The 16458-nt window shown below is 46.1% G+C and overlaps 1 protein-coding gene across 4 annotated transcripts in view; it reads left to right on the top strand.

Annotated features, from left to right (window-relative positions):
* atg16l1 (ATG16 autophagy related 16-like 1) overlaps positions 1-16458 on the top strand; it is an 89816-nt gene that overhangs the window by 44165 nt on the left and 29193 nt on the right. For all 4 annotated transcript variants that reach the window (XM_084313229.1, XM_084313228.1, XM_084313227.1 and 1 more), the window contains 5 exons: positions 1288-1408; positions 5801-5906; positions 8857-9006; positions 9538-9585; positions 10454-10555. In XM_084313229.1, coding sequence (XP_084169355.1) covers positions 1288-1408; positions 5801-5906; positions 8857-9006; positions 9538-9585; positions 10454-10555 — 527 coding nt within the window. The remainder of the gene's footprint in view (positions 1-1287; positions 1409-5800; positions 5907-8856; positions 9007-9537; positions 9586-10453; positions 10556-16458) is intronic.

The raw sequence follows: 16458 nt of genomic DNA, 5'->3' as shown, positions 1-16458 counted from the left end.
CGCCCCTTTGACCATATATGGGCTAGAGTGCCAGTAAGGAAGTCAATGGGAGGTCAGAAAATTTGCGAAGGCTTAAACTATCTTAAATTATGGCTATGGGTCTAAAACACCCCTCGCTTATGACTTGCTTGCAGTCAACATTTACGAAACGGATCGTTTTTTCATTGGTACATTTCCGTTTTATACCGTTTTGAATAAGAGTATAGTTTTGGAGAGTTCTAGTAAAACACGTCATTTTTCGTCTGATTTAGGAATCGGTTCTCTATAGGTGTGACGGTACACAGTGCACAGGTTCTCTATCTAGGACACAGTGGGGAGGTTCTATCTAGGACATAGTGGAAAGGTTCTCTATCTATCTAGGACACAGTGGAAAGGTTCTCTATCTATCTAGGACACAGTGCAGAGGTTCTATATAGGACACAATGGGAAGGTTCTCTATCTAGGACATAGTGGGAAGGTTCTATCTAGGACACAGTGGAAAGGTTCTATCTAGGACACAGTGGAGAGGTTCTATCTAGGACACAGTGGGGAGGTTCTATCTAGGACACAGTGGGAAGGTTCTATCTAGGACACAGTGGAGAGGTTCTATCTAGGACATAGTGGGAAGGTTCTATGTAGGACACAGTGGAGAGGTTATATCTAGGACACAGTGGAGAGGTTCTATCTAGGTTCTAGGACACAGTGGGAAGGTTCTATCTAGGACACAGTGGAGAGGTTCTATCTAGGACATAGTGGGAACGTTCTATCTAGGACATAGTGGGAAGGTTCTATCTAGGACACAGTGGAGAGGTTCTATCTAGGACACAGTGGGAAGGTTCTCTATCTAGGACACAGTGGGAAGGTTCTCTATCTAGGACACAGTGGGAAGGTTCTCTATCTAGGACACAGTGGGAAGGTTCTCTATCTAGGACACAGTGGGAAGGTTCTCTATCTAGGACACAGTGGGAAGGTTCTCTAGGACACAGTGGGAAGGTTCTCTATCTAGGACACAGTGGGAAGGTTCTCTATCTAGGACACAGTGGAAAGGTTCTATCTATCTAGGACACAGTGGAAAGGTTCTCTAGGACACAGTGGGAAGGTTCTCTAGGACACAGTGGGAAGGTTCTCTATCTAGGACACAGTGGGAAGGTTCTCTATCTAGGACACAGTGGAAAGGTTCTATCTATCTAGGACACAGTGGAAAGGTTCTCTAGGACACAGTGGGAAGGTTCTCTAGGACAGTGGGAAGGTTCTCTATCTAGGACACAGTGGGAAGGTTCTCCATCTCTCTCTCTGTCTCCCCTCCAGCACACGCTGACGGGCCACAGTGGAAAGGTTCTCGCGGCTCGGTTCCTGCTGGACAACGCTCGCATCGTCTCGGGGAGCTATGACCGCACGCTCAAACTGTGGGACCTGCGCAGTAAAGTCTGTACGTACGTGGTGTTGTTCTGTAACAGTCTGTACGTGGTGCAGTGTTGTACTGTAGGTGTTGTACTGTAGAATAGGATTCTGTAACAGTCTGTGCAGTGTTGTACTGTAGGATTCTGTAACAGTCTACATGGTGCAGTGTTGTACTGTAGGATTCTGTAACAGTCTGTACGTGATGCAGTGTTGTACTGTAGGATTCTGTAACAAAGTCTGCACGTCATGGCAGAACATGTCAACATTATGGGAAATGCTCTTACCGTCTTCTCCAGAGTTTGACGAGAAGATGGATACCAATTTCCTCTCTGTGCGTTCAGTAGAAAGCTATCTAGCTGCAAGCTAGCCTAGTTTAGCACAAATTAATGTAAACTGATGCAGACCACTAGCCTAGCTTAAAACTCAGGGAGAGGTGTTTTTGGCCAACAGCTAGGCATTGCTGGTCCGTATCCGCTTCCATTAATTTGTGCTAAGCTAGGCTAGCTTGCAGCCGGATAGCTTTCTACTGAACGCACGGAGAGGAAACTGGTATCTATATTCTCGTCTGACTCTGGAGAAGACGGTATGAGCATTTCCCATAACGTTGGCGTGTTCCTTTAACAAAGTCTGTACAGTGTGGCAGTGTTGTGTTTTTAGGATTCCTTTTTAAGGAGTAACTAACCACATGGTCATTTTGCTGCCCTGGTGATGGGTATTTTCAACCCGCCCCAATCTGTGATGTCAGAGTACCTCTGTTTTTCTCCCCCTAGGTAGACTTGGATGGTACTGTGACATCACACAGGTCATGACCCCGATTGTCTGCACCAATCAGTTAGGCGAGCCTCCCGTTCTGTCTGCACCAATCACAGTGTGGCAGGCGAGCCTCTCGTTCTGTCTGCACCAATCACAGTGTGGCAGGCGAGCCTCCCGTTCTGTCTGCACCAATCAGTGTGGCAGGCGAGCCTCCCGTTCTGTCTGCACCAATCACAGTGTGGCAGGCGAGCCTCCCGTTCTGTCTGCACCAATCACAGTGTGGCAGGCGAGCCTCCCGTTCTGTCTGCACCAATCACAGTGTGGCAGGCGAGCCTCCCGTTCTGTCTGCACCAATCACAGTGTGGCAGGCGAGCCTCCCGTTCTGTCTGCACCAATCACAGTGTGGCAGGCGAGCCTCCCGTTCTGTCTGCACCAATCACAGTGTGGCAGGCGAGCCTCCCGTTCTGTCTGCACCAATCACAGTGTGGCAGGCGAGCCTCCCGTTCTGTCTGCACCAATCACAGTGTGGCAGGCGAGCCTCCCGTTCTGGCTCCAGGGCCGTGTCGTCTGACCACAATGTAATATGGTCTTTTGAATTATTAACAAGTGGTAATATTTTCCCATCTACTAGAAAATAATAAATCCAACAGTACACGTTATGCACCTTATTCATATTATCCATATGTGCTTTTATGAGATTACTTGCATTAGAATACGTTATCTTCTGAGCAGCGTTTCCGTTAGCCGGTAATTACCGGTATTTGACCGGCAAAATCTGTTGAAGTCCGACATATTTAATCTCTCCGGTCTTAATGTCCGGTGAAAATAATTCCCTCTAAGCACAATTTGATTATTTGAATTGTATTAAAATAGGCTAAAATTAAATAGCCTATGCGATGAACGAAACAATCATTACATTTGTTTCATCGTTGCTTCTAATAATGACCGACGTTGTCAGCGAGAGCTTAGTGCTTGTGCAGCTGCAGAGCCGGAGCTGCAGCGGCACAGTGCAGTACTCCAATTCAGCCATTGGCAATTCAGCTGTTGGGTGGGGGGCGCTGCTGAGCGGTCCCCAGATAGAGCCAGAAAACAGCTGAATCTGCTGCTCTGCATCGACATACTCTCGCAAATAAGTCATTGGGAGGTGGAGAGAGAGAGAGAGTCGTCACGCAAACCCACGATAATGTTGCCGTCTCTCTCTGCCAAATTTCTCAGTTCTTCGCTTGATATAATTAATACAAATGTCCAATATAACGGAATTAGTTAGCTCATAAAAATGTGATTATAACAGACTGCTGTTTATTAATGTCGGGCGACTGCCCACAGACACCTATTTGATTTAAAGTCGGCAGCAGCACGGAGTCTCTGGACTTATTTTATTTGGAATATAATGACTGTATACGCAAAAGTAGCCTAGTTTTAAGTAAAAATATTATAAATCTACATGCCTTGATGATGTCATTCTTTTGTTTTGTTGTCATTATTTTGCCTATCAATTGTTTTTAAGCTCAATAAACTCTGACCGGAATTTCTCTCATTTGACCGGTAGATTGAAATCTACCGGACACTGAGGCCGGCAACAATTTTTTCTAACGGAAACCCTGCTTCTGAGTAAGAGACCAGTATGGGTCCAACAACAAATTAAAATCCAGACTCCCTCATGATTAGGTTTACTCCTTAAATCTACTGGTTAAAATGTTTAGGAAATTACTCACTCGGCAGGAGAACATCATAAAAACCCACTAGCAAAGTCTTGGTTGACGGAAGACCAAACGGACCCATTAATTAGATTAAAAGTTATTGTCGTGGTATTGTCATTTGAACTTGTCCTTCCCCTCTCAGGTATGAAGGTAGTGCTTGGGTTTAACTGGGTCTCCTTCCCCTCTCAGGTATGAAGACAGTATTTGCTGTTAGGTAGTGCTTGGGTTTAACTGGATCTCCTTCCCCTCTCAGGTATGAAGACAGTATTTGCTGTTAGGTAGTGCCTGGGTTTAACTGGGTCTCCTTCCCCTCTCAGGTATGAAGACAGTATTTGCTGTTAGGTAGTGCTTGGGTTTAACTGGGTCTCCTTCCCCTCTCAGGTATGAAGACAGTATTTGCTGTTAGGTAGTGCCTGGGTTTAACTGGGTCTCCTTCCCCTCCCAGGTATGAAGACAGTAGGGCTGACCCCTATTAGTCGATTAGTCGACTATCGGTCGAAAGGAGCCGTAGTCGACTGCCAACCTCTTAGTCGAATACATTTTTTTTTTAATATATATATATATATTTTTTTATCATTCTTTCCAAAGAGGCACGCATACCAGAGGCTAACTGCCTAAGAAAACAGGCACAGAGGCACTGAAAGAGGATTTCACCCATCTAATGAACACACTAGACTAGACAAATATCAAGATGTATCCATCAGTGGACCAATTGCATGCTTTTGCAGAGAACAAGAAGCCTTCTGTCGACTCCTTCAGACATTAAGCACCCCCACAGCCCAAATGGAATGATAAAAAAATATATATATATTATATATTTTTTTTTTTTGTCGACTAACGGCAAATTTTGGCCAATCATAGTCAACTATCCAAATCCTTAGTCGGGGACAGCCCTAGAAGACAGTACCGTACTTTTCGGACTATAAGCCGCGGCTTTTTTCCCCATTTTTCGACCCTGCGGCTTATATAACGGTGCGGCTTATATGTGACTCGACGTGACCAAACTCGAAAGTGTAAACATCTAAATATTGCTTTTTTGACTGCATTGACATGTTATTTATCTGTTCCCTTATTTGCTAAACTTAATACAACTTGTAAATGAGTTAATGCTTGTTATTTGTCCGACAGTATTGTGTCCCAATGCTACTTACATATGGTAATTAAACATTAAAACACCTGCGGCTTATAGTCCAGTGCGGCTTATATATGTACACATCATTCAATTTAGCTGCTGCGGCTTATAGTCAGGTGCGGCTTATAGTGCGAAAAGTACGGTATTTGCTGTTAGGTAGTGCTTGGGTTTAACTGGGTCTCCTTCCCCTCTCAGGTATGAAGACTGTATTTGCTGTTAGGTAGTGCTTGGGTTTAACTGGGTCTCCTTCCCCTCTCAGGTATGAAGACTGTATTTGCTGTTAGGTAGTGCCTGGGTTTAACTTGGCCTCCTTCCCCTCTCAGGTATGAAGACTGTATTTGCTGTTAGGTAGTGCTTGGGTTTAACTTGGCCTCCTTCCCCTCTCAGGTATGAAGACTGTATTTGCTGTTAGGTAGTGCTTGGGTTTAACTTGGCCTCCTTCCCCTCTCAGGTATGAAGACTGTATTTGCTGTTAGGTAGTGCCTGGGTTTAACTTGGCCTCCTTCCCCTCTCAGGTATGAAGACTGTATTTGCTGTTAGGTAGTGCCTGGGTTTAACTTGGCCTCCTTCCCCTCTCAGGTATGAAGACTGTATTTGCTGTTAGGTAGTGCCTGGGTTTAACTTGGCCTCCTTCCCCTCTCAGGTATGAAGACTGTATTTGCTGTTAGGTAGTGCTTGGGTTTAACTTGGCCTCCTTCCCCTCTCAGGTATGAAGACTGTATTTGCTGTTAGGTAGTGCCTGGGTTTAACTTGGCCTCCTTCCCCTCTCAGGTATGAAGACTGTATTTGCTGTTAGGTAGTGCCTGGGTTTAACTTGGCCTCCTTCCCCTCTCAGGTATGAAGACTGTATTTGCCGGCTCCAGCTGTAATGACATCGTGTGCACGGAGCAGTGCGTCATGAGCGGACACTTCGATAAGAAGGTTCGCTTCTGGGACATCCGGTAAGATCTGGACCTTAGTGTCGCCTCTGGTGTTATGTACTACTACTAACCTTACTGTATGAAGATATCACTGTACTCTGGTGTTATGTACTAACTAGGGCTGACCTTCGAAGCATTTTTTTTGGCAATCGAAGCTTCGGGGCCGAGCTTCGATTTTAATTCGAAGCTTCGAGAAAAAAATAAAATAAAATCATTATAATATATATATATATTTTTTTTTAATCTTATGTTGTGGGACTTGTACAGCACTTTGGTAAACTTTGTTGTTTTTAAATGTGCTCTATAAATAAAGTGGATTGGATTAATTAATTAAAGGTCAACCTCCACGTTGTATTTTTGTTCAATAAACAATGTGGACTAGGCCAACAGTGGCTTTCATGAAGAAGGGAAAAAATAAGTATTGAAATTGACCCAGTTTTAGCGTTTTTATCAAAACATTTTGTCTGCCCAACACAATCAACATGCACATGCATATTTTAATCAATGGTTTATAACGTGCGCGTGTAATGTCGTCACAACAGGTATTGGTCACCAGGGGGCTCACCAGGGGGCTCACCAGGGGGCGCTGAGAGTCACACAGCTAGTGGCAGGCAGAGAGCCTTGCTACCATAGATATATGCTTGCTACTACTAGCCGAATGGAAATGTATCTGTTTCACCTCACTATTGCTCCGTGATTATAGCCATCCATCCATCTCTAAAGCTAACCACTATTTGTAAAAGCCACAACCATGTTACCATATTTGTAATAATGTAAATCATTGTGTCGTTGTACACATAGTGTTTATAACGTTAGTAGATAACATAGCTTAGCTTGGTAGCTATTGTGCTAACAACATATCCCGACATCCGGCTTGCTGGCCGGCATGAACGGCCGACCCAAAATGGTTCTCTCCTCTCTGTACACCCCGACCCGTCCCCACGGGTGCCCTGCCGGGGGGCCCATGGACGCGACGGCGGCGGCAGCCGCAGGGCGCCCGAGCCCGCAAAGGCTAGTGTTACACGATAGCTATGAGCTAACTAGCGCTGCGGGCTCCGGCGCGCCGCCGCTGTTGTAGAGTCCACAAGCTTCACTCGGTGCATCAGTCACGAAAGGGGCTATGATGAGCTTGGCAAGCCAGAGTAAAACACAGTTTTCATTCAATCAATAACAACATTAACCAGACTCTCGTTGTGTCTATTATGCTAACGCTAACGTTACCTCATTGTGTCTATTCTACACAGATAGCCTCTCGTGTCTATCTGCTAACGTTAGCATTAGGCTAACTAACGTTACGTCCCTAACCCCCAACAACAAGCGTAACTAATCAGCGATCTTTTTGTCAGACTAAACTCTCCGCTCGGTGGCAAATTGTGTTGATGTCTGTTTTGTTTAATCAATAAATGAGGCAGAATACACAGTGACTGTATCCTTTTTTATTGCACTTGTTTCTTGCTGCAAACATACAAAAGACATCCTACGCGAGACATCAAAGATGGCGGCGTTCTGTTTTCGTTCAGACTCCCCAAACAGTGACGTCACCGTGTCTCTCTTCTGACCAATCAGTGGTCTGCAGTTTTTCACGTGTCATTTCTGGAGCTCTCATGCTGATCATCAGCAGCCCTGCCTCCCCACACGGAGACAAACTGAGTACTTTATTTTAGTGGAAAAGCAACATTAGATTCGGCTCATTAATATGCAAGCCACACCTGTTGTGACGTCGGCGTTTGATAAGCTTTTTTGATTCGCGCGTGCATGTTATTCGTGCGTGGACCTTTTTAACTCTTTCAGAGTGGCATTTCCGGTGTCAAATGGAAAAAAATAAATAATGAAATTATATACCAATGATGTAAACTACCCATAATTGATCAGTAGGGTTTAACCTAGAGGTTGGGCTTTAAGTAGCCCCTTTCGTGACTGTGACGCAGCCAACAAGGTTTCACTCGGCTGCGCTGCCTGAGTGCAGTGGGGCTTCTCTCACAGCCAACGACATGACATTACATAATTATGTTGCAACCTTCGTCTATCAAGCAAACAATTATATAAATATTTATATGTAGTTGATAGAGACAAAGGCAGAATTCAACTTAATTAAGCACGTTTTATTAAGACATATTTTTATATGGGATACAGGAGCTAGACTAATGATGGTGGTGATGAGAGTATCATACAGGAGCTAGACTAATGATGGTGGTGATGAGAGTATCATACAGGAGCTAGACTAATGATAGTGGTGATGAGAGTATCATACAGGAGCTAGACTAATGATGGTGGTGATGAGAGTATTATACAGGAGCTAGACTAATGATAGTGGTGATGAGAGTATCATACAGGAGCTAGACTAATGATAGTGGTGATGAGAGTATCATACAGGAGCTAGACTAATGATGGTGGTGATGAGAGTATCATACAGGAGCTAGACTAATGATGGTGGTGATGAGAGTATCATACAGGAGCTAGACTAATGATGGTGATGATGAGAGTATCATACAGGAGCTAGACTAATGATGGTGGTGATGAGAGTATCATACAGGAGCTAGACTAATGATAGTGGTGATGAGAGTATCATACAGGAGCTAGACTAATGATGGTGGTGATGAGAGTATCATACAGGAGCTAGACTAATGATGGTGGTGATGAGAGTATCATACAGGAGCTAGACTAATGATGGTGGTGATGAGAGTATCATACAGGAGCTAGACTAATGATAGTGGTGATGAGAGTATCATACAGGAGCTAGACTAATGATAGTGGTGATGAGAGTATCATACAGGAGCTAGACTAATGATGGTGGTGATGAGAGTATCATACAGGAGCTAGACTAATGATAGTGGTGATGAGAGTATCATACAGGAGCTAGACTAATGATGGTGGTGATGAGAGTATCATACAGGAGCTAGACTAATGATGGTGGTGATGAGAGTATTGTTTTGAACGTGTTTGAATGTAATGCTATCTTTGTTCCGTCCAGGGCGGAGAGCATCGTGCAGGAGCTGGAGCTGCTTGGCCGCGTCACGTCTCTGGACCTGAACCACGACCGCACCGAGCTGCTCACCTGCTCCAGGGATGACCTGATCAAGATCATCGACCTGCGCACCAACGCCGTCAGGCAGACCTTCAGGTTGGAACGCGCTCGCACTCTGTATGTCCTAGATGTTTAGTTTAGGTAGGTACATTTTTCAGGATGTTTATTTGACGAGGACCGTGCATAACTTGTCGTTGCATCAGAGGTGGCTAACGGGGGACTATATTAAAGGTGCTATAGATGACATCCAGCCACTAGATGTTGTACTACTAGAGCATCAGCATGTGATTTATCCCCAAAAAGGTTGAGAACCACTGGAATTCAGTTGAAGAATCGTTCCTCTTCATAACATAATGATGGAAAGTTATAAAGCATATGATCCACATACTGTCCCTTCAGCTTCAAGTCTGTTACAGTTAAAGTTAAAGACCTTTTCTTCTCAAGCGACTCGGGCTGCCTTGACGGCAGGCAGGTCTTCATAAGGATCTCTCCAACACATGTTGTGACTTTCTGTTCATAACCTTCTTTCTTGTATTGTGGTCTAAACTAGAGCAGAAAGTCTGCTTCTCACGTCCTGACCGTCCTCAGAATCACGCGACTGTAAACACACTGCTGTTCTGTCTCCAGTGCTCAGGGCTTCAAGTGTGGAGCAGACTGGACCAGAGTCACCTACAGGTACGTCCGTCTCACCTGGTCCGTCTCATCCTGATACAGGGCTGTAAGTCTTAGGCACACCTGAGAAAATGCACAGCACCACTGTGAAGGAAGAGTGCCCTGCGTTTACAAAACAAGACAAAATTAGAGCAATGCGGCATAATAATAGTTTTATCTAATTTAAACAATGAATCGCCCAGCCCTACCACATAGTTCATCAACACACAGCCATGTCTTATCTGCACTGTGTATACTGCTCTGTCCTAGCCCATTCCGTGACTGAGTGAATCCACAGTCACTTCCTAGCCCATAGCAAACCAACGTATGTTGACCATGGAGGACTGGTTCTGCCCGAACCGTTCGTTATACAAGTATCACAGAGGAATTTCCAAGGTACTCACAGTTGCACGAGGGTTTCGGACAAAAATATGTGATGGTTTGAAAGCTCGGCATTGCTAATAAACATTTTAAATATTTTTAATAAACTGGTCAACACTCCTCAAAACGGCTTTATTTACGTATTTGGCTGCCTGGTGCGCCTGCGCTGTGATCACAGCCAATGCGCATCATGCACCCAGCGCCGGAAATAATGCAGTGTTGGACCAGTTTATAAAAAATATTTAAAATGTTTATTAGCAACGCCGAGCTTTCAAACCATCACGTATTTTTGTCCGAAACCCTCGTGCAACTGTGAGTACCTTGGAAATGTCTCTGTGATACTTGTATAACGAACGGTTCGGGCAGAACCAGTCCTTCATGGTCAACACACGTTGGTTTGCTATGGGCTAGGAAGTGACTGTGGATTCACTCGGTGTATCAGTCACGAAAGGGGCTAGCTCTGTCCCTGTGTGTTCTGACCTTTGACCCTGTGTTCCTTGTTTGTGACCAGTCCTGATGGAAGCTATGTGGCTGGAGGTTCAGCGGATGGGACCCTGTACGTGTGGAATGTCCTCACGGGGAAAGTGGACCGGACCCTGGACAAGAACCACGGGTCAGTCGAGCCGCTCACCGCCCAGGGCTTCGTTTTCATTTAACCCTTTCACTGCCACACGACAGAAGGTTAACCCTTTACCATCACACAACCGACGGTCGTAAAGGGTTAACCGGCTGTCGTGTGGCAGTGAAAGGGTTAACCCTCTGTGTGTTGTCGCAGTGAAAGGGTTAACGTTTGGTAGTGTGGCGGTGAAAGGGTGAATGGCGCTTTACAACTTATGCCTCACATTCACCCATTCACTCTCACACCGACGGCGGAGGCGACCATGCGAGGTGCCGACCTGCTCATCAGGAGCAGTTAGGGGGTTAAATATCTTGCTCAAGGACACTTTATCAACACACTGCCGGGAGGAGCGGGAATCGAACCGGGAACCTACTGATTACCAGACAACTGCTGAACCAGTCCTGAGTCACTGTTGCCAAATAATTTAATTGTATGAGTCAATGAGTTAAAAACATAATTCATTTTCTCTTTTTTAGTAAACATTGGCAACTGGTTCCACAGACCAGAACACCACACAGGGTTAAATGTAAACATGTTTCCATGCTGTTCCTCCTCATCATCATCATCATCATCATCATCATCATCATCATCATCATCATCATCATCATCTCCTCTGTTCCTCATCATCATCATCTCCTCTGTTCCTCATCATCATCATCTTCCTCATCATCTCCTCTGTTCCTCTCTTCTGCTCCTCTCTTCCTCATCATCGTCTCCTCTCTTCATCATCATTGTCTCCTCTCTTCCTCATCATCGTCTCCTCTTCCTCATCATCGTCTCCTCTTCCTCATCATCGTCTCCTCTTCCTCATCATCGTCTCCTCTTCCTCATCATCTCCTCTCTTCCTCATCATCATCTCCTCTCTTCCTCATCATCGTCTCCTCTTCCTCATCATCGTCTCCTCTCTTCCTCATCATCGTCTCCTCTCTTCCTCATCATCGTCTCTTCCTCATCATCGTCTCTCTTCCTCATCATCGTCTCTCTTCCTCATCATCGTCTCTCTTCCTCATCATTGTCTCCTCTTCCTCATCATTGTCTCCTCTCTTCCTCATCATCGTCTCCTCTCTTCCTCATCATCGTCTCCTCCTCATCATCGTCTCCTCTCTTCCTCATCATCGTCTCCTCTCTTCCTCATCATCGTCTCCTCTCTTCCTCATCATCGTCTCCTCTCTTCCTCATCATCGTCTCCTCTCTTCCTCATCATCGTCTCCTCTCTTCCTCATCATCGTCTCCTCTCTTCCTCATCATCGTCTCCTCTCTTCCTCATCATCGTCTCCTCTCTTCCTCATCATCGTCTCCTCTCTTCCTCATCGTCTCCTCTCTTCCTCATCATCGTCTCCTCTCTTCCTCATCATTGTCTCCTCTCTTCCTCATCATCGTCTCCTCTCTTCCTCATCATCGTCTCCTCTCTTCCTCATCATTGTCTCCTCTTCCTCATCATCGTCTCCTCTTCCTCATCATTGTCTCCTCTTCCTCATCATCGTCTCCTCTCTTCCTCATCATCGTCTCCTCTCTTCCTCATCATCGTCTCCTCTCTTCCTCATCATCGTCTCCTCTTCCTCATCATCGTCTCCTCTCTTCCTCATCATCGTCTCCTCTTCCTCATCATCGTCTCCTCTTCCTCATCATTGTCTCCTCTCTTCCTCATCATCGTCTCCTCTTCCTCATCATCGTCTCCTCTCTTCCTCATCATCTCCTCTCTTCCTCATCATTGTCTCCTCTCTTCCTCATCATCGTCTCCTCTTCATCATCATCGTCTCCTCTCTTCCTCATCATCGTCTCTCTTCCTCATCATCGTCTCCTCTCTTCCTCATCGTCTCCTCTCTTCCTCATCATCGTCTCCTCTCTTCCTCATCATCGTCTCTCTTCCTCATCATCTCCTCTCTTCCTCATCATTGTCTCCTCTTCCTCATCATCGTCTCCTCTCTTCCTCATCATCGTCTCCTCTCTTCCTCATCATCGTCTCCTCTTCATCATCATCATCGTCTCCTCTTCATCATCATCGTCTCCTCTCTTCCTCATCATCGTCTCCTCTCCCTCATCATCGTCTCCTCTTCCTCATTATTGTCTCCTCTTCATCATCATCGTCTCCTCTCTTCCTCATCATCGTCTCCTCTCTTCCTCATCATCGTCTCCTCTCTTCCTCATCATCGTCTCCTCTCTTCCTCATCATCGTCTCCTCTCTTCCTCATCATCGTCTCCTCTCTTCCTCATCATCTCCTCTCTTCCTCATCATCGTCTCCTCTTCATCATCATTGTCTCCTCTCTTCCTCATCATCGTCTCCTCTCTTCCTCATCATCATCTCCTCTCTTCCTCATCATCGTCTCCTTCATCATCATTGTCTCCTCTCTTCCTCATCATCGTCTCCTCTCTTCCTCATCATCTCCTCTCTTCCTCATCATCGTCTCCTCTTCATCATCATTGTCTCCTCTCTTCCTCATCATTGTCTCCTCTCTTCCTCATCATCGTCTCCTCTCTTCCTCATCATCGTCTCCTCTCTTCCTCATCATCATCTCCTCTCTTCCTCATCATCGTCTCCTCTTCCTCATCATCTCCTCTCTTCCTCATCATCGTCTCCTCTCTTCCTCATCATCGTCTCCTCTTCATCATCATCTTTTCCTCTCTTCCTCATCATCGTCTCCTCTTCCTCATCATCGTATCCTCTCTTCCTCATCATCTCCTCTCTTCCTCATCATCGTCTCCTCTTCCTCATCATCTCCTCTCTTCCTCATCATCGTCTCCTCTTCCTCATCATCGTATCCTCTCTTCCTCATCATCTCCTCTCTTCCTCATCATCGTCTCCTCTCTTCCTCATCATCGTCTCCTCTTCCTCATCATCGTATCCTCTTCCTCATCATCGTCTCCTCTCTTCCTCATCATCGTCTCCTCTCTTCCTCATCGTCTCCTCTCTTCCTCATCATCGTCTCCTCCCTTCCTCATCATTGTCTCTCTTCCTCATCATTGTCTCTCTTCCTCATCATTGTCTCCTCTCTTCCTCATCATCGTCTCCTCTCTTCCTCATCATCGTCTCCTCTCTTCCTCATCATCGTCTCATCTCTTCCTCATCATCGTCTCCTCTCCTCCTCTCTTCCTCATCATTGTCTCCTCTCTTCCTCATCATCGTCTCCTCTCTTCCTCATCATCGTCTCCTCTCTTCCTCATCATCGTCTCCTCTCTTCCTCATCATCGTCTCCTCTCTTCCTCATCGTCTCCTCTCTTCCTCATCATCATCTCCTCTCTTCATCATCATCGTCTCCTCTCTTCCTCCTCTCTTCCTCATCATCGTCTCCTCTCTTCCTCATCATCGTCTCCTCTCTTCCTCATCATCCTCTCCTCTTCCTCATCATCGTCTCCTCTCTTCCTCATCATCGTCTCCTCTCTTCCTCATCATCGTCTCCTCTCTTCCTCATCGTCTCCTCTCTTCCTCATCATCGTCTCCTCTCTTCCTCATCATCGTCTCCTCTTCCTCATCATTGTCTCCTCTTCCTCATCATCGTCTCCTCTCTTCCTCATCATTGTCTCCTCTTCCTCATCATCGTCTCCTCTTCCTCATCGTCTCCTCTCTTCCTCATCATCGTCTCCTCTTCCTCATCATCGTCTCCTCTCTTCCTCATCATCGTCTCCTCTTCCTCATCATCGTCTCCTCTTCCTCATCATCGTCTCCTCTTCCTCATCATTGTCTCCTCTCTTCCTCATCATCGTCTCCTCTTCCTCATCATCGTCTCCTCTCTTCCTCATCATCTCCTCTCTTCCTCATCATTGTCTCCTCTCTTCCTCATCATCGTCTCCTCTTCATCATCATCGTCTCCTCCCTTCCTCATCATTGTCTCTCTTCCTCATCATTGTCTCTCTTCCTCATCATTGTCTCCTCTCTTCCTCATCATCGTCTCCTCTCTTCCTCATCATCGTCTCCTCTCTTCCTCATCATCGTCTCATCTCTTCCTCATCATCGTCTCCTCTCCTCCTCTCTTCCTCATCATTGTCTCCTCTCTTCCTCATCATCGTCTCCTCTCTTCCTCATCATCGTCTCCTCTCTTCCTCATCATCGTCTCCTCTCTTCCTCATCATCGTCTCCTCTCTTCCTCATCGTCTCCTCTCTTCCTCATCATCATCTCCTCTCTTCATCATCATCGTCTCCTCTCTTCCTCCTCTCTTCCTCATCATCGTCTCCTCTCTTCCTCATCATCGTCTCCTCTCTTCCTCATCATCCTCTCCTCTTCCTCATCATCGTCTCCTCTCTTCCTCATCATCGTCTCCTCTCTTCCTCATCATCGTCTCCTCTCTTCCTCATCGTCTCCTCTCTTCCTCATCATCGTCTCCTCTCTTCCTCATCATCGTCTCCTCTTCCTCATCATTGTCTCCTCTTCCTCATCATCGTCTCCTCTCTTCCTCATCATTGTCTCCTCTTCCTCATCATCGTCTCCTCTTCCTCATCGTCTCCTCTCTTCCTCATCATCGTCTCCTCTTCCTCATCGTCTCCTCTCTTCCTCATCATCATCTCCTCTCTTCCTCATCATCGTCTCTTCATCATCATCGTCTCCTCTCTTCCTCATCATCGTATCCTCTCTTCCTCATCATCGTCTCCTCTCTTCCTCATCATCGTCTCCTCTCTTCCTCATCATCGTCTCCTCTCTTCCTCATCATCGTCTCTTCCTCATCATCGTCTCCTCTTCCTCATCATCGTCTCCTCTTCCTCATCATCGTCTCCTCTCTTCCTCATCATCGTCTCCTCTCTTCCTCATCATCGTCTCCTCTCTTCCTCATCATCGTCTCCTCTTCCTCATCATCATCTCCTCTCTTCCTCATCATTGTCTCCTCTTCCTCATCATCGTCTCCTCTCTTCCTCATCATTGTCTCCTCTTCATCATCATCGTCTCCTCTCTTCCTCATCATTGTCTCCTCTTCATCATCATCGTCTCCTCTCTTCATCATCATTGTCTCCTCTTCCTCATCATCGTCTCCTCTCTTCCTCATCATCTTCTCTCTTCCTCATCATCGTCTCCTCTTCATCATCATCGTCTCCTCTCTTCCTCATCATCGTCTCCTCTCTTCCTCATCATCGTCTCCTCTCTTCCTCATCATCGTCTCCTCTTCATCATCATCGTCTCCTCTCTTCCTCATCATAGTCTCCTCTCTTCCTCATCATCGTCTCCTCTCTTCCTCATCATCGTCTCCTCTTCATCATCATTGTCTCCTCTCTTCCTCATCATCGTCTCCTCTCTTCCTCATCATCGTCTCCTGTTCCTCATCATCGTATCCTCTCTTCCTCATCATCGTCTCCTCTTCCTCATCATTGTCTCCTCTCTTCCTCATCATCGTCTCCTCTTCCTCATCATTGTCTCCTCTCTTCCTCATCATTGTCTCCTCTCTTCCTCATCATTGTCTCCTCTTCCTCATCATCGTCTCCTCTCTTCATCATCATCGTCTCCTCTCTTCATCATCATCGTCTCCTCTTCCTCATCATCGTCTCCTCTCTTCCTCATCGTCTCCTCTCTTCCTCATCATCGTCTCCTCTTCCTCATCATTGTCTCCTCTCTTCCTCATCATTGTCTCCAATCTTCCTCATCATTGTCTCCAATCTTCCTCATCATCGTCTCCTCTCTTCCTCATCATCTCCTCTCTTCCTCATCATTGTCTCCTCTCTTCCTCATCATTGTCTCCTCTCTTCCTCATCATCGTCTCCTCTCTTCCTCATCATCGTCTCCTCTCTTCCTCATCATTGTCTCCTCTCTTCCTCATCATCGTCTCCTCTTCCTCATCGTCTCCTCTTCCTCATCATCGTCTCCTCTCTTCCTCATCGTCTCCTCTCTTCCTCATCATCTCCTCTCTTCCTCATCATCGTCTCCTCTCTTCCTCATCATCGTCTCCTCTCTTCCTCATCATCGTCTCCTCTCTT

This window comes from Notolepis coatsorum (assembly GCF_963971535.1).
Source record: "Notolepis coatsorum genome assembly, chromosome: 1".
Classification (NCBI taxonomy): Eukaryota; Metazoa; Chordata; class Actinopteri; order Aulopiformes; family Paralepididae; genus Notolepis; species Notolepis coatsorum.
The sequence above is the reverse complement of the archived record's forward strand: the minus strand, read 5'-3'. Positions and strand labels throughout refer to the sequence as shown.